The 23,786-nt window shown below is 42.8% G+C and overlaps 1 protein-coding gene and 1 long non-coding RNA gene across 5 annotated transcripts in view; one reads left to right on the top strand and one right to left on the bottom strand.

Moving 5' to 3' along the window:
* LOC117752234 (ADAMTS-like protein 1) overlaps positions 1-23,786 on the bottom strand; it is a 95,874-nt gene that overhangs the window by 42,461 nt on the left and 29,627 nt on the right. For all 4 annotated transcript variants that reach the window (XM_034569444.1, XM_034569449.1, XM_034569447.1 and 1 more), the window contains exon 2: positions 19,695-19,811. In XM_034569444.1, coding sequence (XP_034425335.1) covers positions 19,695-19,811 — 117 coding nt within the window. The remainder of the gene's footprint in view (positions 1-19,694; positions 19,812-23,786) is intronic.
* On the top strand, positions 1,607-22,787 carry LOC117752288. The gene is made up of 3 exons (XR_004612031.1): positions 1,607-1,619; positions 4,242-4,246; positions 22,658-22,787. It is a non-coding gene; the product is annotated as an uncharacterized LOC117752288 (long non-coding RNA).

Genomic DNA, 23,786 nt, shown 5'->3' with positions numbered 1-23,786 from the left:
AATTAAAAGATTGCTTTATTATGAGGTGATGACCTGACTTAACAGGCCCGTGAGTCCTCATAGCGAGAGACAAGTGAAGCTAAGGTTACCAGGGAATGACATTAAGTTACACTAAGAGCCCAAACCCTTGGCTCCCACGAGAAGACTTAAATGATCCAGGCGGGATAATGGTAGCCTCCCACCGCCTCCGCAAACGACGCATGTGCTCTAGGCATGATTTACACCAAAGCCATTGTTTAAAAAGCTTTCTGGGCCACAATATAAAATGTTTTACCAGGACAGGGGTTTTACGACCTGCAGCTGAAAATCAACCACATGTCCCTGTCGCGCCAAAACCAGAGGATTAAACTAAAGATGTAATTCCCCGACAATCAGCTAAAACCAATTTGAGCCAGATGGGAGGTGAAGTGCACAGCGGCGACTCAAAGTTGGCTCGATTACAGCATGAGCTCTGAAATACTCCCTACATATTTTCTTCTTTGTCTTTCATCAGCACCATTAAAACAAAATTCTCTTCTTTCTCTTATTTCCTTCTTTTTATCTCTTATTTCATTTGTTTCCACATGAGGCCAACTTTCGTGATTATTTACTATTATTCAGTACTTGATATAGAACGGAGGTCAATTGGAATATTGAGTCCTGCAAGCGATAGCAATATTTGGTTTCAGTATTTGGTGGTAATCTGAAGATGACAGATTTACAGACCCATAAATTCACCTACTGCAGATACTGCATCATGGTTAAGGTGGGACAGAGAACAGTGCTGCATTCAAGGCCATTTTAGGGATAAATAATGTGCTCGAGGGAAAGACTAACGCCAGTTTGGCCTCGAGCGGACCCATCTCTGCTGGCATGGAGTCCAGTAGACCCTCTGACTGCAACTCCCCGAACAGCTCTGCAGAGGAAGACATTCGTTCTGCCTGGATATTGGCCCCGGAACTTTGACCAGCATGAATGAAAACAAAATGATTTGTTGTTCAGGATAGCACGGAGCAAAAGCATCCAGCGAGGTTGGGTTGGGTGGCTTCAGAATGCATTCATTTAATTTAGTCATTCATGAAAGAATTTATAGATTTATTTTACATCTGCTCCAAAAACAGGCAAGAAATATAAATAGTATATGTTAAATGTTTTAAAGGTTGGGTTGTTGAACTCCTTTTCATGTCCCGATAGCCATCAATAAATAATGTCACCGTAAAAATACATTTACCTGTTACCCGGACTGAGATGATTGGCTGGCATACCTGTCTGTCAATAACCTACCATCCTTACCATGCTCTCACTGCGCATGACCGGAGTCTTCAGCCAGAGAGGCTTACACCACTGAAGAGCAGACGATAGCCAGATATGTGTGAGTGGGTCAGTGAAAAGTCAGCTTCTAACAGTTTTCAGACAGTTCATGAGTTTTGGGGACGTAGCTCTGACACGAGGGCCGATGGGACGGGGCAGAACGTATCGGTTGCATATTTTCAAAGTGTTGCCTGCTCTTGCTCTTCCAGTCTTACCAACCATAGCTTTAATCTAAACCCACGTGTGCAGTTTGTATGAGCTACGGCCGATCTGCTTACTTTAACAAGACCAAGAGCCCACTGTCATGATAGTCGTTCTGTGACACAGTGGTGCTTTAAGGGGTATGCTCACATCAGCATGATAACTAATGTTTTTACTTTGAAAAAAACCCCCAAAAGCTGTGACGCAATATTCTGTAACTTACCGTACTCTTTATAGTGGCATTTTGAATAAGCCAGTAACCACAATCTGATCCCACCAGAGCCTCTAAAAGTCCACATGCAGCCCTCAGCACAGAGGACGAATGTGGCAGGTAATTAAGAATCAGCACTGACATTTACTGCTTCCTGAAACTGCGTTCATACGTTCTCACAGCACCAAGCTTTTCCCACTAGCACATCCAGGAAAGCTCATATGTTTTAGCAGCTTTCAGGCCAACTCCATCAGGGTCCCACTCCACCAACACTCCCCCCAGCACATGCCTCTCCCCCCCAACTCAACCATGGCCACTGTGGCGTTTTAAGGAGGTTACGACAGGAGGGGATGGGCATAAATTAGCTGTGTAAAGCCGCTGGAGTCGGCTATACTGGTTCGCCAAGGTGGGCTGGAAGGAAACGGGGAGCGTGGGATCCGCATCCAGATCTGTGCAGACGCTGAAGCACCTCAGGTTATTTATGGACTCAAGCTTGACTGATCCCCGATTACCATATCACCTGGATATCATAGCTTTTCAGAAGAGTTTACGTTCATTCAACTATACTGAATTTTCTGAAAACTCAGAATCAAATGATTAAATGTATTACACGCAATAGTTGGTTACTTTCCCACTGCCTTGAGTAGCATTTTACTGTCTCACAGCTCTTCTTTTTTCAGATCACAACTTTCTTGTTTTGGTTCACTATTGCTGGGGCTGTCACTATTTCTTAGAAATTTCAAACATTCATTCAAACATGGGGGAAAGTTCATATTCAAACTGTAATTAACTGTTGGATTTCTAAATATAAAGTCTAGAAGCGCATCAGACCCAGGGGAGGGGAACTCACTATGAGCTTGACCTATTGCACGCCCTCCTGAAGTAAAGTAAGTCAGTAATAGTTGTTGTTTTGCTATGAAAATGGAGGACACTTCCAAGTGAAGCCATCCTGAGTGGACATGACCACAGACGAGCGGATCAACGTCAAATGATCAACCTTGGTATTTGAAATAGATTCAAACAAATGACGCATTAAGTCAAATTTGCTCATACTTAATTTTTGGAAAAAGTGACAACCTTACCAAGCAAGAAACCAGGAAACCAACTGAAAGTTTGTGAATTAACAAAAGAAAACATTGAGCATCAGCTAAAGAACCAAATACTTCCCATGGGAGTTGGTAGGGACTAAAACAGGACTGAAAAGGAACATTTTGCATATGTGGAGTGGCCCGATATACAAATCCAAATGAGCTTGTTTGCCAGATCTCATGTTTTCAGCTTGTTCTGCTGCCTTCAAGGTGCCAAAATTCAAGGACCCAGGAGTTCCCTTGCTTCACACCTTGTACCTCAATGCTTTTACTATCCAGATCTGTCATTAAATATTCAAATCAAAAGATATTTCAAACTAACTCCAAAGAGTTAAGAACCTGAAAATACATCTGAGAGGTCACTTAGCCTATATGCTGTTTAAATAATTCAAACATCATAAATTATATATATACACACACTATAATACTATATATGCTATAAAACAATAGTTCCCTTCCAGATCTGATATTGCTGTAGGTTGGGTGACATCTTCTCCCTCTCGTCCCGTGAAACTGAACAGAGGACGTCACCGCTTCATCTGGGGCTGTTCACATTCGACACGCATCCTGGCCCTTGTCATCCCTCCTTCCTGTCTGAGTGAATAATTTGTTTTGGTTTCCTCGTCCATTTCAAAATAAATCACTCTGATGTTACATGCATTGCTGTTCCACTGCTTTGGGGGAAGCATGGGTTGCGTTTTTGTAGCTCAAAAAGAACTTGTGCTCCCGCGGAGAGCAGCTTCTATCTGTTGACCAGTTAGTGGTGGTAAAAATCGGTTTACATGAGTATCTGGAAGTAACAGCTTGCTGTGGTTTATCTGAGGCTACATCCATACTACTACATGCGTTTTCAAGCCAAAATGATTCCTGTCCACACAAGACTTTTGGCTCCAGAACATGCGTCATTGTTTCCTAGACGGGCAGAAACAGAGATGCTGTTTCTGCCCGTCCAGGGACCATGAAGTTTTCAAACTAAAACATAGCCAGCAGCGTTTTAGAACGTACTACGTTTTAGTGTCTCTAAAACTCCCGAGTAGTGTGGACGCCAGGCTTAAACGTAGCAAACGAAAAACTGAGATGGTGCTCCTCTCACAGCTCTTTAAGTGGTGACTCAGACTTTTGTTTGGAGAACAACACAGCAATGTTCACTTTATGCAGTGTTCTTTTCTTTTATATACTTCTAGTGCAATACCTTTGAGCCCCAGGGATTCTCTGAGTTTGACAGGAATTAAAACTTGTCACAACTCAAAGCTCAGAATTTGGCAGCACGTTTGAGAATGACTGAACAGCTCAGCCACTGTGACGGCAATCAAAGTTTGGATTACAACCAAATCCTTCCTCTCTGCCCTTATAGCAACTTAAAACAGGCTCTTCTTCACATCACTGGACATTTTTTTCTTCATTGAGAAGTTTGATAACTCAATCCTCCCCGTTAAAGAAATGTAGTTTAGTCCATGTTAGTTAGGACCAGCTACAGTTGATGAACACAAACCCAGGACAGCTTGTTCCCGGGGCTGTCTGGGAAATGTTGAGTTATGACGGAAAAATAATGCAGCCGCTTGCAGCAGCCATTTACAGTAATCAAAACTGTGAAACCAAAGATTTTTGGCTGCAACAGCCTCCATCAGGATTGCACAACTGTAAATATGACATGTGCGATCATGTCAGGATCCACAGCAGCTTATAAAATGACCAGTTACAAGGGGAAATTAGTGCCAAAAATTAAATCACCACGGTTGGTGCTCAAAAACTTGGAAAATGCTGCAAATATCGAAAAGCAAACGGACAATTTGAGTGAAGAGACATAGCCGGGACTGAGAGAAACTCGGGTCAGGGCTGTAAAGCAGACGTACTCGAAGGGCAGACATGAAACAGACTCTCTCGTTAACCTCGTTTATAATTGAGAAAACGAGACACAACGGTTCCCCCGGCATCATCTACGAGCGCAGACACCGTGCAGCGACTCCAAATAAAAAGGCACCTGGTTTGTCTCAGTGGCTTATTAAGCGTGATGTGCGAGCGCAGAGCATTTACACTCAAAGTGAGCTGAAGCTTTTCAGGGCGCAGGAAGACGTGTCTGATCCCCTGTGTGTGCTGCACGCAGCTTAGGTTTCAGTTTTTAACCCCAAAATTGAGTCACATCGGGACCATGTGTTTTTCATCGCTGAAAATGTATTGTGTGTTGTCTTTGGCTCCGAGACGATAACAGAAAGTGATAGTAATATGATAAAGGTGGTCGTAGGAGGCCTTAACCCTCGGAGCGTCCCTCTGAAATCTGACATTTTTCACTCGGTTAAATGATGATGCAATAACGGGGGAGAGCACAGGGGCGTGTGTGCTTCAGTTCCTTGTTGTGACCGGCACCTGACCTACAAACATGGAAATGATTTAAGAAGAAATGGATGACACCTCCAGCACATTGTTCCAATTCCCTTTGACAAACACAGAAATTCACTGAATCTTTTACATGCACAGAATCTGATTTTCAGCTTAATACCTCTCAGGCTATTAGTCTCTGTTCTGACTGTTGTTCCAATTTGAGACACTCACTTTATGATCTGAGAAAAATGCCTCAAACCACAGTCGTTTATGCTCCTTGCAAATTATTCCGATTTCCCTGATCACTGCCTGCACGCTGGAGGTCTCAGAGAGAGGAAGCAAAATAAATCACATTTTAATGATCAAGATTAAGTGGAAACATGGGCCCCGATGAGGCTCAGTACGAAAATGACCTTTAGAAAGAATTTCAATTATGTGTAGAAAAGATTTGCTTGCGGAAAAAAGAGAAAAAGTGGAATTGTGTAAAATCACTCCACACACTCCAATTTGAAACTCTGAAGACGTTTTCAAAAGAAAAAGAAGGTTTTGTCTCATCAGGCTGTTTATTATTTAATACCTCCACCAAGGAGGTTTTCAACCCTGTCCTTTTATTGTCGGTTTGTTTTTATGTTTGTTTGTATGCAAGATTACACAAAAACGACACAAAGGATGCCGTGTAGGTCCAGGAGGAGTCCCAAAACATTTTGGTGCAGATCTGGATCAAGTGGCAGATCCAGGATTTTGTTCCCCCACTTTCTTTAACATTGTGAGATAAAGAATAATTCATGGATTTTGATGAAATCAGGCATGTTCAGGGGATTGTGAACTTTTTTGCAGCTTGATTGACATGAAGGGGACTGATGATTTTTCCTGTGTTGTACCTGATGATTACCTATTTTATCCAGTTTATTTTTGTCTCCACCTGGTGTTTATATTACATAAAAGAAATTCCTGTTTTATCACAGATGTTTTGAACTGCTTTAATGTTGAGCAAATTTGTAGCAGTTTCTGCATGAATTGTACCATATAAATTAAAAACTCCCAAAAACAATGAACAAAAACAAGAAAAAGAAGTCTTTTGAGTGTCTGACTACAGCTTCTCGGCAGAAAAATGTGTGAATGTGTGTGTCACTCACCACTTGAAGTTCACACACTGAAGATACACATGTGCACACACAGATTTTAAATTTAGCCCCATTGTAGGTTGTAAAATCAGCACTAAAAATATTAAAATTCCAATGACGCCCTTTTTTGATTCCATACAGGGCACATCATCTCTTGTGCACCTCTGTCCAGATCCTACCATGGTGCTGGGAGTGCTGATAATCCTTTCACTTCAGCACACTACCTGGGTCCTGCGTCGGCCTGCCACAGTGCAGCTCTGCGATCGAGCATTCCTCACCCATATGCTCCTGTAATCAGCTGAGGATGCAGCCATAAAAGCTAAAAGGCACAGGGAGCCTGAGCATCGAAGTATTAACACAAATATTGAAAAGATAATGAAGTAACGCAGAGACACAAACAGAGAAACAGCGACAGAGACACCCTGAAAGAGACGAAAGGTTGGGAAAGAAGCCCATGACTCAGTTTAGCCACATTTCATTTCCCTCTTTGAGCCTCTCTCTCTGTCACACTGTCACTCCATCAAGTCGTCTTTTTCTCTTTCCATCCCTCGTGTGTGAAACTCACTGGATTGCGTTTCAGCTCAGCCCATCTTAAGCTATAGAGCAGATCTATATGGAAAAGAGCCCTCACACGCCTTCGGAAATATTGCCCAAGGAACACGTAGGGTTTTCTGACCAAAGCCTAAAGATAAACACGACTTAAAAGTGCCCATCCTTCCTGCCACATTTCCCACTCAGACTCCTGCCCGACAGCGAAGAGGAGCCTTGAGACTCCTCTGGAAGACAAACAAGACAGGAGGCTGTTGTAGCAACGCAACACACCAAGCTGCAGGGAACTCACTGTCCAAGAAGTATGACCGCAAGATAATGGCAAAAGAAAAGAGCTGACATCACTGCTCTGGATGTAACCGTAATGGTCGACGCTGCCAAGTGAATGCTGCGCTGAGAGCAGCGTGGAGAAATCATTCATCTGTTTAAGAGATATTAGGTCTGTCCTCACTAAGTAGCGACATAACTTTAAGGTTATTTTCTGATTTTTTTACACTTTGGTAACATGATTCATGCAAGTGGTATTAAAGATATAATATGTATGTCTAAAAACAACTACACCTATGTTATATATTTTGTTGTTGTACTTGCATTATCCAAAATGTTTCCAACAATGTTCAAACCCAGAGAAATCCACAATTTTATTCACGGTAAAAGGATGTTCCATTTTAGTCGTCTTTCAATTGGATCATATCCACTATACCCGAAACTTTGTCCATCTCTTTAAAGCATGGTCATTGTGTGTGTGTGTGTGTGTGTGTGTGTGTGTGTGTGTGTGTGTGTGTGTGTGTGTGTGTGTGTGTGTGTGTGTGTACCATCACTCCTTCAAAGTAAAAGCTAGATTATATTGCAGACGTCACGCCTTAGGTTATGTTCCTTTATAGCGCTGAAATGAGGAAATTACATCACATTTCTCTTTCAGTTTACGAACCAAAATCAACCGCCCGTGGAAAGTGACATCACGTGTCCTCCTTTAACGTTAGTGTCAAGTTGTGCAGGTGATGGAGAGGGAGAGGAAACATTTGGATGCATGGCTGGAGAGTAACTGCACAGGAAAAGAGCTGCGATGGGTCAGTGCAACCCCATCCCCACATAAAAAAAAAAAACTCGACCCTGTTTTCCCAGAAGCTTTGGGGCTTACAGCTGTCTAAACATGCTACTGTAGTGAACTACAAGTGAGGAGAGGTGAGGACGAAGAGGAGGAGAGGACGAAGACGAGTACGAGGAGACCAGACGTGTATGCATCTTTTAGGCCTATGTCATTTTTTATTACAACAGAGACTTAGCACAACTCACCAAAGAACAGACAAAAACCAACACAACACCAAAATCACACTAAAACAAAATTAGACCGATAATTACAAAATTATCAACAGTCCCAACAACCTAATTCTGTAACGAAAAAAAAACATAAATAAATAGATAAATACATTTATATTTTTTTAGTTAAATAAAAATGTAATTCCATCCAATTCAGAAGCCTAAATATTCTGTGACATTGGACATGAGTTAGAGATGCGGAACATGTGCACTTTAGGTATTCAACCACACTTTTCATCCTCGACAGCTGCACAAACCTTCCTCTCAACACCTGAAATAATGGGTTTTGCGGCCTTTAAAGCTCAAGAGCAGCATCTTGTGTCTGAGCGACAACACTGCAAGTCATTTACAGGCTTATTGCTAAACAGCCTCCTCCATTCATTTCACAGGAAGCGTCATCATAAGCTCAAAAACAAAAAGTAGAGTCATGTAATGGCTGCAAAATGTGGCATACGAGACGTTGGGCTAATCTAACAGCCATTACGCAGAGGTCAGAGTCATAGAAATGTCTTCCAGCAATCAGTAAAACGTTAAGTCATGACTTGTTCGCAGCAGCAGCAGGAGAACAGAGCATAATTCCCAGAGCTTCGAATATCAGCTCCAGCTCTAAGTTGCCCCCCCCCCCCCGTCAGTACATGCACAGAGAGGATACCTGCAGTATGATCGGTGTGTGGGGTGGTTTCAGCCTTCTCAAGTGGGCCAGAGGTTTACACAAACTGAAAATAAGAGGGTGTTAAAAATAAATCCTCTCTCCCACCCATGGACCCATAGCAGACGTGGCTATATATCACACTCACACACACTATATGTACACATTTTAAATCACATAGCACGTATAGACAAAACATTTTTTTCTCTTTCTGGCGTATCTTTATCAAATTCTTGCAAGAGAAGCAGCCAGTGTGTGTGTGTGTGTGTGTGTATGTGTGCGCGAGTGCGTGTGTGCCAGACAGGAGCCGCAGGCTGAGCTCATCTAGCAGGGCTTCACTCTACGCCTCCCTCTAATTGGTGTCTCTTTGCCTCGAGGAGACGTGCAATTGAGGGCAAAATAGCGCCAGCCTTTAAAATCGCTCTCCCTCATCCGCCGCGCTCCCCTCCCTCCCTCACCTCCCATCATCGACGGCGTCCCAGCGAGAGACGGAGGAGAGGAGAGACGCTCCTCCGCCGTACTCCAACTCCCCCTATCATTAACCCAGTGAGGTCATTCAGAAAAACTGATGCTGCTCATTTGCTTGCGGTTCAACCTGTAAAAACCAGAGGCGCCACAAATCATAACCCAACAGTATACAGCATATTCTTCACTTAGAGGAAATAAAACTGTGTCTAATATTTGCAGAGGTCAGTGGGAATTCGCTGAAAGAGTTGTCTGTCCTCTTTTCTTAAATCTGTTCCAATAAGTTGTTCATTTCCAACTTATTGGAGATGAGCTCCCGCTTACTTCCCGCACAATATTAATTATTTCTTCAGTGATCGAATGATTGATGGCTTCATATTGTTGCCGCAGATATTCACATTTGGCTCCACACTGATGCGAAGATTAATACTATAAATCACAGACACAGACTCTCTTTACAGACACCCCGTATAACAACACAATGCAGAGATTTCATCAGGGGAGGGACAAAGGAAGAGTTGTCTTAAGTCAACTAACACCCTGGCTCCCGGCCCGTGGACCCCAGACAATGTTTTCATCGCAGGACCTTCATCATTTCACGATTGGCTCATAAATCTGGATGCTTCAATATTCCACTGGGTCACTTTCATTGGGAGTGTGGTCGGGATTCAGATATTTGTATGCACATAGTGAGAGAACGCACGTCCTATAGCACCACATGCTACTCAAGCACTTACAGATAGATGAGCTTTTTTGATTTTAGTAAGAGGTCTTTGCCCTGTTTCCTTTTCCTACTGTTTGAAGCAAATATAATTTTAAAAAAAAATACTTAACAGGCAACAGCAAGGTGAGGCATGGTTTCTAAAGCTGGTCGATCAGGTGGAAAAGAAAAAAGAAAAACACACTAACATTAAAATCCTGCTTCTTTAAAATGTTTTTGGCCTCGACTACTTCACATATTAGCTTCTTCAAACTCAGCGTACGGTGCATGCATCTGGGAAGCATCATCGGAATTAATCCCACGTTGCCGGATGAACAGAAAAGGTTTTCCCTCGATTCAGAGAACGGGGGGCAGCACTCACAATCAGCCCAAGAGCATTTAGTAAAACTCAAGCATCTGCACTCAGGGGGCACGACCAATAATTGAGCTTCAACTACACACAACTAGTCATACAAGTAAGAGGGTATAACATGAATGATTCATGGAAGACTGTAAGGCCACGTCATCGAAAACAAGTCGTCTCGGCATGTTTCCGGAGGGGAGAAAAAAAAGGTTTTCTAATAAAGGCATATTGCTGATTAAGAGCATTGAATCCTTCAAACACATCATGTCCATTACTCATCAGTGCTGCTGGGAATTGTGCGAGAGGTCATTATTATACCATTTGCTCTTAAAGTTTCCTTTGGATACTTGAGTTTCTTGTTTGATTGCAAAACTGCAGCCAAAATAAAAAAAGAATACAGTGCACAAACAGAAGTTAGTAAGCAGTAAGGCATCTAGCAAATAGGCCTTCATCGGCTCTTTTGGTAACGCTAACAAGTAATTCACCGGCAGAACCACCAGGTCGTACATTTGTGTTCTCACTTACAGCCCCTCCGGAAACCTCCGGGAAAAAGTCCAGATTTCAGTGCATGTCAGAAATCAGCTTTGGGAGCCTACATTTAATGTCACAATCTACAAAATAACAGCTTTTAAAACATTTTAATTTGGGTTTATTCAAAGAAAATTGAGCAATATGAAATTCAACTCAATATATAGTTCATGCCTTAAAAATTACTGGAAAGTCTGCAGGGTGTTCCTGTTCCAAACATTCTTCACAAGCACACTGCTGCTTTATGCCCTGCACAAGGTTAGTGTGTATGTTCAGTAAAAGATTTTAATGGAGAGAAAGTGACTCAAATGAATCTTCGCAGACGACCTACAGAGATCTGTTCATTATGCTAATTTGAAGTCAAAGGCTTACCTCTGTGTTGTGTAAAGCTTCGTCTAAGTACGCCTTCTAGTGTTGCAAGCGCTGTTCACTTCTCAGCTTGGAAGAGTGTCAGAGCAATTTTTCAATTTTGTGGTTTGTGAACAGATTACATTCTCTCCCAGGGCTCCCTGAGAGCGAGGAACTTTCTGTGAACGTGCACGCATGTGTGCGTGTGTGTTTGTGGCCCTGCTGTAGGTCCGTGCTCATGCACTTCATGGTCTTGATTTTCTCATGTTTGCGCTCGCATTACTTACAATGTCTGCAGCGATGGCTTCTCAGCATGCACCAGAGCAAGACCACCACTTTCAGACCTTCTTCCAATATATTCTAAGTCCTGCGCAGCCAGAGGTGCCGAGTTTAGTGCCGGCCTATAAGAACTTTAAAACCCCCAAAAAATCAAGAAAACACAACTCAGACAAGCCCCGCTGCTTTAAGCTCTGACGAGTATAAATTACATTCTGGAAGGATGGCTTTTGCTTTCATCCAAAACGACTTGCTGAGTGAGGTGAAGGATGTAGTTGATAATGCAGCAAAATCTGAAAAGAAATGCCCAGAGGGGTGAATATGAAAATCCAGATCATTACAACCTTATGTAAAAAAAAAAATACACAACTGGACTCAGAAAACTGTCTGAGTTGTTGGCACATATTTGAAATGAGAAAGAAAAGAGAACTTACATGGATGATGACACCACAAAATCCATGTTGCAGATATATTTATAATGCCCTCGTTTGTGCTGCAGATGGATGCAACTGGAGATCCAGAGAGGACTTTATTTACGATTGTGGCTTTGACTCATTTTTATTGAAACAGTGCACAGACAGTAATTCAGTAATTTAGGCTACAAGTAATGATTATTGCCAAGGAGGTTGTTTCCATCTGCGTCTGTTTGTTAGTTTTTGTTGTTTGTCAGCAGGATTATGCAATTACTGAAGTGATTTGCACTAATGGATGAGTCATGGAAAGAACCCATTGAATTTTGGTGCGGATCTGGTTAAAGGGACGGATTCTCAGGATATATATGAATTATATACGGCTCTTGATTTTTTAAGAATCATATGTTTGGTGCTGACATCTATGAGTTTGCACAATTTGGTGGGGATCCACATAATAATCCAGATCTGGTTTGGCCTTGGCTCTACTGATTGTTTTCATTATTGATTAATATTTCTTTTCTCAATTCACTGATTATTTGTCTTGGTCTATGAAATATCAAAAGTTTGTCAAGAGTGCAAAGTAATACTTTTACAATAATATTGCTCATTTTCACTGACCAAGATTTGTTTTTAACGACCTTTAAGAAGTTGGAGGCGGCAAATCTTTACGTGTTTACTCCAAACGACTCTAGCAATTAATTGATTCTCACAGATGTTGCCAAATTATTTTCTCATGTAAACATGTAAACTCCACACAGAAAGACCCCGGCCAAACCGGGATTCGAACCAGGTACCTTCTTACCGTTTCCTCAGATAAGGACTAACACAAGACCTCAAGGATGAACATGCAGTTCCAGGAATCAACTAAATCTTAGCAAACCAGCAAACCAGTTGTACAGAAAGCAGAGCAGGACGCGGTCTTCCAGATAGGACAGCTGGGAGATGTGTATGTTTGTTCTGCTACTGTTCCGTACATGCCCAGCCACCACCACACACAGCCATTAGAGCCCACATTAAAGAGAGGGATCCGTTTTGAGTTGCACCTTTCCCACTGTTTTGACCTAAACTCCGCTCCGCATGGGTGGCAGGGATCCTTCAACAGCACGTAATTAGTGCTGTAACTCAGGATAACACCGCTGCTTACACTGGAGAGTGGCTACATACGGCTGCTGGAGCCAAGTGGCCACTATGAACGATTCATAGAGAAGCTTACATTGGAGAGCTGCTGAAGTTATTACCGTATTAGAATGCCACCCCTGCAGTTAGTTTGTTTCTATTTTAAAAGCAACATTCTCTGCTTAATGCATTTAAAGCAGGATTCAGTCGCAGAGTTTGGGTGGGGGACTGCCATCAAGATCGTGAGCTCGTCAGACTGAGATGTTATCGCTTGGCTGCATTATTCCTTGTTTGTGACAAAATTTAATTTAGCTTGTTAATCTTACTTAACCAGACTGAAACCACATTCATGGCAAAGGCCTTGAATTATCCTGCCCACATGCCCGTAGACACATACACAACCAGAAAATAAGAGGCCTAATAGTAACAATCGCCTCCACTTGGAGGCAATTAGCACACGCAGTGCCAAAACCCCAGAGCTGAGACATCCAAAAATTCCTGGATGAAACTTTTTGGCATCAACATATCCCCATTGTACAAGATTTGTCTCTGTTTGTGTCTGTGCATGTCTGTGTGAATGCGCGCCGAACATGGACTCGAAGATAAACATCTGCAACAGGGAGTGCAACCTACAATGTAAACAATTAGAAATCAATCAGTCGGTGGCAAATTGTGTGCGTGCCTTCACACGCCGATGGAGGAAGATATTGCAGGAGGTGAGGAGAAAGGAGCGCGGGGATGACAGGGGAGGAAGAGGAGATAGGGAGCATTAATCAAAGACATAGTTTTGGATGCTGTGCATGAGCGAGGCGACATGTGATAGTGTTGAATGCCAAAGGCGCAGTAATCACGAACACATGGGTTCCCATATTGCACGGCACAGTATATGCACAAGCCAGCGTGCAAATACAAACAACTATGGAATAACTCGAAGGTTTCGCTGTGCAAGTGTCTCTGAAGAGGGGAGCGTGCACCCAACAGTAGCCAGCAACAGACACACTACTGGCTGCATGCATTCATACACACCCACATTTGTTATGTGGGTGTTGTGGTGAGATCTTGTCCCTGGTGGCATTACCTCAGCAGCACCACTCCACTACCCACAGTGCACTGGTGTGAGACCACATCAAGTCAGCGGGAGATACTCGCTGTGGCAGAGCCAAGGCTTTACTGAACACATATGTTGATGGAACAAACACTGGGGCGATAGAAAGATCCCCAGTCCAAAGCCACGTGGCTTTACACCACATTCACCAGCACTCAGCACTTTCTTCAAGAGCGCTGGAGCCAAAGCTCCAAACAGCCCTCGCATGGGCCAAACGCCACTCAGCCAGCCAAAGCGAACAAGTCAACTAGGCAAAAGTCTCTCAATTCACCGCTCGCCTGTTCAGTCCTTTCTTTTTCTAGTTTAAAATGCACAACGGACATCATTTCTCTCAAGCTCTTGTCCTGGCCTGTCTCGCAAAACAACTTTCAACAGAGTCAGGGTATCATTCAGATTGCTGGCTATGCAAAAACAAACACCGGCATTCATGGCGGCTGTAGCTGGCATCACAAAAGCAGTTATTAGCTCGCTGTTTGGACCCAAGGTTTTCCAATACAGCTACAGCAGGAGCAGCGTCACACTGAGGCAGTGTTTCCAAACAACTCAGTCACTGTCAGTGCTGTGTGGACTGATCCAGAGGTTAACTTCTCTGAAGTAAACAAGTCAGATGAATAATCATGAGCCCCAGCTACAATTTCAAAAGATAGTGATGGGAGGCATTGTGTTCTATTTAGTAGTTTTCTTTGTGCCTGGGTGAGGTTTCTCTTCAAGAGTCTCCTCAAAAAGATCCATCATTGTTGAAATGTCTACCTTCTGTCCTATAGTCGTCTTGCTTTGGTTACACTGCCCCCCAGGATTTCCTATGGTACTGCTCCACTTCATCGGTGTCCATAAGCTTTTAGAAGATGTGCACAAATACTGACTACATGAACGCAGAGAACGGACAGAAGGCCCCGTTCGTTTCCATATACGAATCCAATGTTGAGCATGAAGGAGCCTTTAGGCAGTGAACTTCTTAAGCTTGTATTAATTCAGTTTAATGTAGTTAATTGTTTTGAGTGTAGATTAGGAAATACTCGAGTTGCAGGTCCATGATATGAGAGAAATATCCATTTTGTTTGGTCTGGAACTCACGTAGGTCTAAATCTGTGTTTGTGGGACTCGCGCATGTGTACGTCTGGAACGGGGGCTGGGCAGGGGATTCAGGCTCTGCAGGTCGATGATGTTGTCCGACACAAACCCTGACGTTTGGGTTGAGAATAGACCTCTTTGGAAACCTGCTGCTTGAGAGCATCTGTACTATTCATATGTGCTTTAACCATTCAGGTATCAAGTCGCCCTGGGAACTATTTTTTGCGTCCACAACTGTCACACAACCAGCAGAGACTCCAGGAAGTGACTGGTCCTGTTCAAGAAACAGTTTGGCCCATAATCCCCGGAAAACTTTTCACACATCTCGGTTCTCCTTTTGGAAATTTGGGGTGGCATTTATGCAAAGCTAAACAAACCATCTGCTAGATCCAGCTGCATATTCATTGTAGAGTTCAGCGAGACTGCAAAGAAGCTTTTTTCCCCAAAGTGTCGAACGATCCATTCGAAAAGTGACGTCTGGTGTTTTTATGAAGTTGTGTCAACATTCACTGTTTCTCACCAAAACATAGTGTGTGTATTTAAGAAATCTATTTCCTTCCTTATTTAACATTTACAGAGCTGATTAGTTTGGGAGAATTTGAAACCTGTGGTTTATTCCCATATCCTTTCCTTGTACAAACACCTTCCATGTTTACCTGCTGAATAATCTTCTACTTCCTTGCTTTTTTGGCACATTACTATGATTCTAAGCCACATGTTGAAGCCACAAACTGTAAATAGCGTGAAACCATATGTGCACATGCAAGAGATACGAGCAAACACTGGGTCCTACTCTTAAAAACCATGCTCAATAGCACTGCCAGTGGCCAAAAACTCCACGGGGTGGAAGCAAAAGTTAAAGCTTTGACTTGAAGTGGTGTTATCACCAGGGGGCACAGCACGCAATAGAAAATAACTTGAGGCTAAACATCCTCTCCGGCTGCCAAAACTAACATGCCCATCCTTTTAATGAAGATAAATGAAGTGTTCAATTGTGCAAGACCGTTGCCCTCTCCACCTGGCGCGACATGCAAAACACAGCTGCCAAGTTAGCGTGCAGCTGAGCAATGGGCTTCTCTGTCTGTGAGCTGCTGCTGCCTCACCCACCGAGTGCTGCCCCTGATTGACGACCCGACTGGCCCTTGGCCCCACTCGCCCAACCCCAATTACTCCGAACCCCCGACACCCTGAACCGTCTCGACACTTGCTCACCCTCGAGGTTTTTAAAAAGGGGGGGGGAGAAACTGCCCATGACTGTAGCTGCCTGAAGTGCAATTGAGCATGTAAAAACATTAAGGCTTGGATCGCTCGGCATGTGATAAAGCGAGAGAGGCACAGGGCAGAGAGGAAGAGAGACGTCTAACAAAACATCCAGACGAATGCGAGGGAGAAAAGGTGAGAAAACAAAACAAGTGCAAGAGGATGAAAGCGCCATTCCATGAAACGTGTAAAGACAGGCAAAGTGGAAGTGTCCTCACAGCGGGCCTCAGGTCTTTACTGTAGAGTGGGGCACTAATGACTGCCATTACCACCACTTAACTGTCACAGCCCATAATATCCTGGCTGTTATTGGCGTGGTTGACAGAGAATGTGACCCACAGCAGCAATCAGTGCAGCTTGACCCTAAGTGCAGCGTGAAGTGGATTGCAGGGCAAAGGAACTAATTATAAGCACTCTGTCTATTTTTTGAGTCCATAGTGCTTCTGCATAAGTAGTTTGTTCATGTGCACTTCTTTACTTCGAGTAAATATATATATTTTTTTTTTAAATCAGAGCCCAAGTAATGTCCAAGTATGCAAGTTCATGATTTTTTTAAATTGAAGCTACACTCCTCAATATTTATTACATGACAACATGGAATGGGAAAGGTGTCCCTCAGAGTGACCAAGCCCCAGTGAATCCTATACAAAGTCTCAAACTCCACTTTAACCTTTTAAAGTTTCAATTTTACTTTACCTCTCCCTCCACAGTTTAAGGCACAGTCTGCAGTTTTCTTCCACCAGGAGATTCTGTGTCAAATCAATAATATAAAATTGGAGTGTGGTGATGTTGTGAGGTAGTGTGGGCTCATAGGAGTTGCCGTCAGCTTCATCCTGTGTAGATTCTTTTAGTGTTAATCGCAGGGGAGGTCTTTACCAGGAGCCAAATCATCTGTACAGGTCTCCCTCTCTCCAAAACAAATATACCCAGTGATTCAAACCAGGAAAAAATACTGAGTAAAGCTGTTTCACCATTAAAATCTGTGTGCAGAGAGCGGGACGTCTCATCGAGGCTGTATGCCGCACTGCTGCTAACGTTTCCTCTGCTTGTTTCTCTGATAACTTAAGAACCAGACCTGTCCTTCAACCAGTTACAATATGTCGTTTTAAAAAGCAAACGTCAATTCTAACCATGGCCAACAACAAAGCTGACACATGCACAAAAGGGAATATGTACAATGCCATTGTGCAGCTACCAAATCAAATGGACCATTACCTTGACAGACAAGATTTGGGACATTGTACACCAAACTCAACTCAATACATAAAAGGCCTAGTCCTTTTCAGACATTTTAATGCAGAGGAGTCACATATGACAACAATTCAGATAATTTAACAAAACTAAGCAAAGTGTTTATCACCACTTTATGACATCTTTTGCAGGTTTTGACTGAGTTACAGCCGCATCTCTGCAGCAGATCAAACGACCATGCTGGAAAACTTCACTCATGGCCAAACAATGAGTGGGGATACTTGTAGCTAGATTTATGAGCAGCTTTTCTGTTTATCTTTACACTCTCTCATTCAAAAAAAAAAAAAGACTAGCTCAGACTCAGCCGCCAACATTTCAGCCATCAGACCCCCCCTCACGTTTCGATTCAGGAACTTCTCAACCCAATAAACTTATTTAATATTTGTTTATGATTGCTGACATTCTTGAAGGTCTACAGTGCATACTTGCCATCGCAAAATAAATATGGATTAATTTAGAAAGGTATGTTAGGCCTTAGCTGCTTTAGACAGCACTATTCCATCGACGGAGCTCGTGGTGGGGCTGCCAGGAAAAACACTTTCTTTCGGAGAGAACAATTCATCTGTGGCCCTCATGGGGGATAGGGTAAAGGGTGCTGGGAGGGTCAGTCCTATTGCCCACCGACCGACCCTGGCACATGCTCATGAAGTCAAACAAGAGAAAGTGAATACAGTTTGAGATCTACATCCTGGGTTCCTTGCTAATTAAGCTGCGCTTGTCTTGGCTGAGGATCAAGTTTAATACTGAACCAAGATCCAACATAGAACAGGGCTGCAGAGGCACTGAGACCGAAACCAGCTGAGTGCTGAGAGGAATCAGTCGTGTGGCTCCCGCGAGTCTGCTCCTTTGAAGACATGTTCGCATCATACATGCAGCAAAACACCACAGTTTACTCAGTCACTTTGTTCTGTGCTGTATTTCAAATAAATATGAGAAAACTTCAATTCACCAGTGAAAAATTCTCATCTGACTTGTTGAAAATGTTTAAAAATTACATTTTCCTGTCTTTGTCATAGCATCAGATCTTAAATGTGAAATTTCAGCTTTTTTTCCTCCAGTTTCTATAAAGCCAGACATTTTAGTCAATTAGCAGTTGTTTTATAAGGTTACTGACTGACTGACTGACAAAAATGAAAATTGTTAAATCATTAAACAAATGAAAACAGCTTTTACAGGGTTGTTTTCTTGTGTTTGGTGAGCCAAAGACTAATGTCCACCTCGGTGAACAATAAAGGTATATCCTATTCTCAACCAGGTGTTCTGTCACCACCAGTGCACCTTATTTGCACCTGTGTATTGATGTCACAAAAGTTGTGAAACATGTGTGGACAAGATTTTTTTAAATCTCACGTTACCAAGGAGGTGATATGAAACAGAGTACAGTCAGTTCAAATACACTATGCCCTCACAGCAAATAGGTAAGTGCAACATTAAACTTCCCCTCAAGATGGCATTCCTGATAGAGATGGTGTGATATTGTTCAAACACCTTGGATCAGTTTTCACATATTCCTCTAAAATTGGACCAAGACCAATCCCATCACAAAGGGTATAATGGGATAGGTGAGCATTTCTGTAACAAAAGCGGCTCAAACCTCCATCCCGCCCAATTAGATGAAACATCTGGGTGAGAGATCGGCTTAAAGAAGAAAACGCTACAGCCAGGACTAACGTCTCATCAAAGGTGATGACAGAGTGGGAGCAATGTGACGCCAAAAACCTACCCCACCCTGGAACATGCAACATTTGTGCATGTGTGTGTGTGTGTGTTATTGTGAGTGTAAAGTGTGTGCCTCACATCCAGCTACGTCAGCCAAAAGTCGGATTACACCTCCTCTCCCAATGTCCCACGATCATCATTCACTTGTATTCATAACGAAGGTGTAATGTGGTTGACTTTTTGCTCCTCTAGTGTGGTGTGTTGCGTAAATGTATTGGCTGATATAGTTTCATCTGACACATCGATTTAGTTTTCTTAAGTCCGAATAAAGGTACAAAAAATTGGCCGAGGTGACTGTTCTGTTGTTTTTTTTGATCAGGCACTTACCGGATCCTCTGGCCTTTGGATGACGTCATGGAGAGGCTCTTCAGCGAGGTGGTCTCGTCGAATCAGAGTATATTCTCTGATGAACACTGCGTCTCCATCGTTGGCCCACACAGCAACCTGGAAAATTAAAGATAGGGTCACAAGTGTCCTTTTGGTCCAGACAATCCCTCAATCACACCCAGTTCACGCAGTAATTGTCCAGGTGGGCGGAGGTGTGAGCGAACGCAGAATTCTCTGCTCTCAATTTTCATCACACAAAAATATATACAAGAAAGAGCAGAGAGTCATGTTTGGCTTGAAAGAGGTATTGAAGTCATAAGAGGTAGGAATAATTATCCTCAGTTGAAATGGGATGCTGCTTAGGGAGGGAAAGTGTTTTGTACATAAAAAACAAAAATTAGTTTGATTGCTTATGACTGAGGTATGGATTTGACTGTGTGTAAAGATAAAAGAGGAAGACACTGTACCAGTCTGATTATTACCTACGCCAAAGATGTTAGGTTTTCAGCCCTGTCAGTCTGTAGCTTGGTTGGTTTGTTGATTTGTTTGTCGGTTAGTTTGTTGGTTGTTAAGTTTGTTAGAAGGATCATGCAAAAACTGCTGAATGGATTTCCACAAGAGTTATTGGAAGGATGGGACATGGGCCAAGAAAAAAACAATCTAATTTTGGGCAGATCTAAGAAATAGTTTTCACTTTCTTTAACATTGTGAAATCAGGATCTAGCCAATGTAAATGTGGTTTCATAAGAGGACTGTTGGGGCTTGGCGGAGGTATGCACTCTACTGAGTGCCATTCTAGTTCGACAACTTCTTTGTTGTTCAGACCATAGTGAATCTACCAAACCAATGCTATTTCACCACCGTACTCTGGAGCACAGCGATAGCGGGAAATGTAAGTAAATTGTGGTAAAACCTCCATTTCTGTTTGCAATCATTTACTAAACAGTTTTTTTTTTTTTCTTTGGTTTGTACTCTCAACCGCACATCTTGATGAGGGGGAATCATCGAGGGCTCTGGAGGAAATCACAGCGCAAGACATGTAATATCAAAAGACGTAGTAACCCACCTCCTCTGGGAGGTGGGTAGGGGGTGAGAGACATCTTGGATAGGGCCCATTAGCAGCACAGCAGGGCCCGCATTCTCGAGGACGCACAAATTCACAGAGCAGGGGCCCTCAGCTGCTCTCTGTGGGTCATAAACACCCTGTGATGACCCAGGTCAACTGCCTGCCTCCTGGGCCTGTGCCAAGGCAGCACAAAGCAGAGCGAGGGAAGTGGGTTTAGGGTACTTGACGTTCTTCGCATTATAGGGGGCTGCAGATCTTCAGTTGAGATGCAAAATAATAGAAAAATAAAAGTGCTACTAAGCAACTGCAGCAAAACTGACACCACCTTTCTGTGGGAAAGGCCCACGGAGTGCACTCCTAAAGAGGACAAATCAAATCTGGTCTAAAGCCCTACACTCAGCACTGCTTAGCTGCTGTCACTTATGCTGTGGGGGGATCGGCAACAACACATAAGTCACCGCAGTAAAATGTGGGCAAAAGCCTCCTCGGATGACAAAGATCCTCATGTGCAGGAACATTTTAGTTGGGCATGGATCTGCAGATGTCGCAGCTGTTGGGCCAAATGTAACAGTTTTGTTTGTCTGTTTCTGAGGATATAATATTAATATAATATTCAATTATTTCATACCTGTGAGAAATACACTGGGAAATCTTGTACAGCATGTTTCTCAGACCCCCAAACTGCAGTATATACCCCAGACACTTGAATGCATCGAGTATGGAAAGCCAAATAATTGATATGAGAAACTTTTATCAAAATACAGCCTGCGATTGGATGTCTGAGCCCAACATGAGATCTTTGCTGACAATGTTGCACTGAAGCAAGTCCTCTCTGCCACCGATGCTGAAAATGAAAATGTTGCAAAACCACAAGCCAGGGGTAAAGCAAACATGTCAAACCCGAACATTAAGTGTGTGTGTGTGTGTGTGTGTGTGTGTGTGTGTGTGTGTGTGTGTGTGTGTGTGTGTGTGTGTGTGTGTGTGTGTGTGTGTGTGTGTGTGTGTGTGTGTGTGTGTGTGTGTGTGTGTGTGTGTGTCAGCTAGGATGTACTGAAAACCACTTGAGTGACCAGATGTCCTTGCTCAAGGCTAAATGGAGGCCCGGTTGAGATGAACAAGCCGATTGTGTCATTCTCAAGAGATGTTTTTCTCCTCAGAAATTATTTTCTCACACACTATTAGTGTCTTAACACCAGACCAATCTGGCAACCATTTCCTTGTCATCTCATAGTCTTCATCCATCCTCCTTAAAGACGTGGGATATGCTGGAACCGGACTGAGCTACAGGCTAATGGTACATGACAGCTAAACTCCCCCTTGCTGGAGTCTTAAAAGAGGGATCTATCAAACATGTTTCCCTAAGAAAACAAGCTTGCTGTTAGGTGCCAGTGCCAAGCATCCTGCACACCCCTACTGGAATTAACCATTAGGAACTGGCAGAGAACTTGATATTTCCAAAGAGAGCCACAGTGCTGGGTTATGCCATCATGTAAATAAAGGCAGTGGAGGATGCTGAGAACATTGTTTAATTCCTATGCATGTATATAACAATATGTAGCCTACGATACTGCCTTGATTGTTTTCACTGGTCCCCTAGAGGAGATGAAATTCCTGTTAAGCAAAGATATTGAAGAGAGGAGGTAAAGCACCAGGATTTGTTTCCTCCATCACATGTCATAACATTAAGGCACGACAACACGTAAATTAAGGGCCCTATGTTACATATGGCACAGAGCGACAAAAAGTTGAAAACACTTGCGAGCCTCAGACAGACACACTTAACGCCCACGTTGTTCAAAAAGCCAACACAATCTCTCCAAGAGCCAAGTGGTAACCCACCTTGACCATTGGTTTGTTAACTGCCATTTTAAAGTCTCAAGTTTGGCATTGTTGTCAGTGCCATCTTGGTTTTGTCAACCAGATGTAACCATATTTGGAGGAGCAGGGGGTGGAGCCTCACTGGGAGCTTGAGGACACTGCATGCCCATCTACACCCGCAACCTGCACCCATTGGAAAGTACTAACTGTCAATCACAAGGTATCCCTCTAAAATGGGATCATAATTTATCAAAATTAACATCATGTTATATTTAAGAAGACTTGAAACTAGCGATTGATACTATATATTTTATCGTAACATGTGATTAGTGACGTTATAAATCAGGTGAGAGACTTAAATAGAACGAGACATCTTTTTTGCAACCAGGAGTCGCCCTCTGCTGGTCCTTCGAGGTTTTAGGCACTTTCGCATTGGCTTCACTTTCCATGCCAAAGTCTACCTCAATTTTTTATAAACAGTCAATGACTTGCACCCATCTGAGCGTCCATTGGCCCCTTGTTTGAAGTCAGTGGCGCACTATTTAACGATTATTTTACAGGAGCATTCTTAAGATAATAAAATACACATGTATAGGTGGGTGCACAATAATGCATGTACACTCTGCAACCATAAACAGCATTCACTTTTCAACAAGATGCAACAGACTCTTGTCCTCTTATATTGTCAAATGCTAAAGGGGAAAACCCCACAAATTTATTACCTGTAGTGTTCTATTAAAAATTGTTCCCATCAACTTTAATGGTTAGGTTTACACTCAAACAGGCTTGAACATGAACAGATAATTAATATTACAGTTTATACTACGCCCACGTATGCAGATATGTTCAATACAACACAAGGAGAATTGGTTATTTGGACACTCGTGAATTAAAGTCAAACTCTACATGGAGTCTTTTTCCTGTGTCGGATATAATGTGTGTTAGAGTTTATACAATGTGCTCACTCAGGCAAAGTTTGAGATTAATCGAAATGAAAATGACAGGGGTTAAGAAAACACACACTCCAGGTTTGTTGGGGTGCTTGTGATTGAAAGAAATAACTCCAACGGGCATCTACAAAACTACCCACAAGAGGCCCAAATCCAATGTTAGAGAGCCTGGATGTGTCAGTTTGACAAAGGACAAGGGTGGAAGTAAAGCAGGGAACCAGGCCGGTGACTCATTAACCTCCAATGCGAGTCAGATTT

This window comes from Hippoglossus hippoglossus, chromosome 18 (assembly GCF_009819705.1).
Source record: "Hippoglossus hippoglossus isolate fHipHip1 chromosome 18, fHipHip1.pri, whole genome shotgun sequence".
NCBI lineage: Eukaryota > Metazoa > Chordata > Actinopteri > Pleuronectiformes > Pleuronectidae > Hippoglossus > Hippoglossus hippoglossus.
This window is presented reverse-complemented; position numbering and strand designations above follow the sequence as displayed.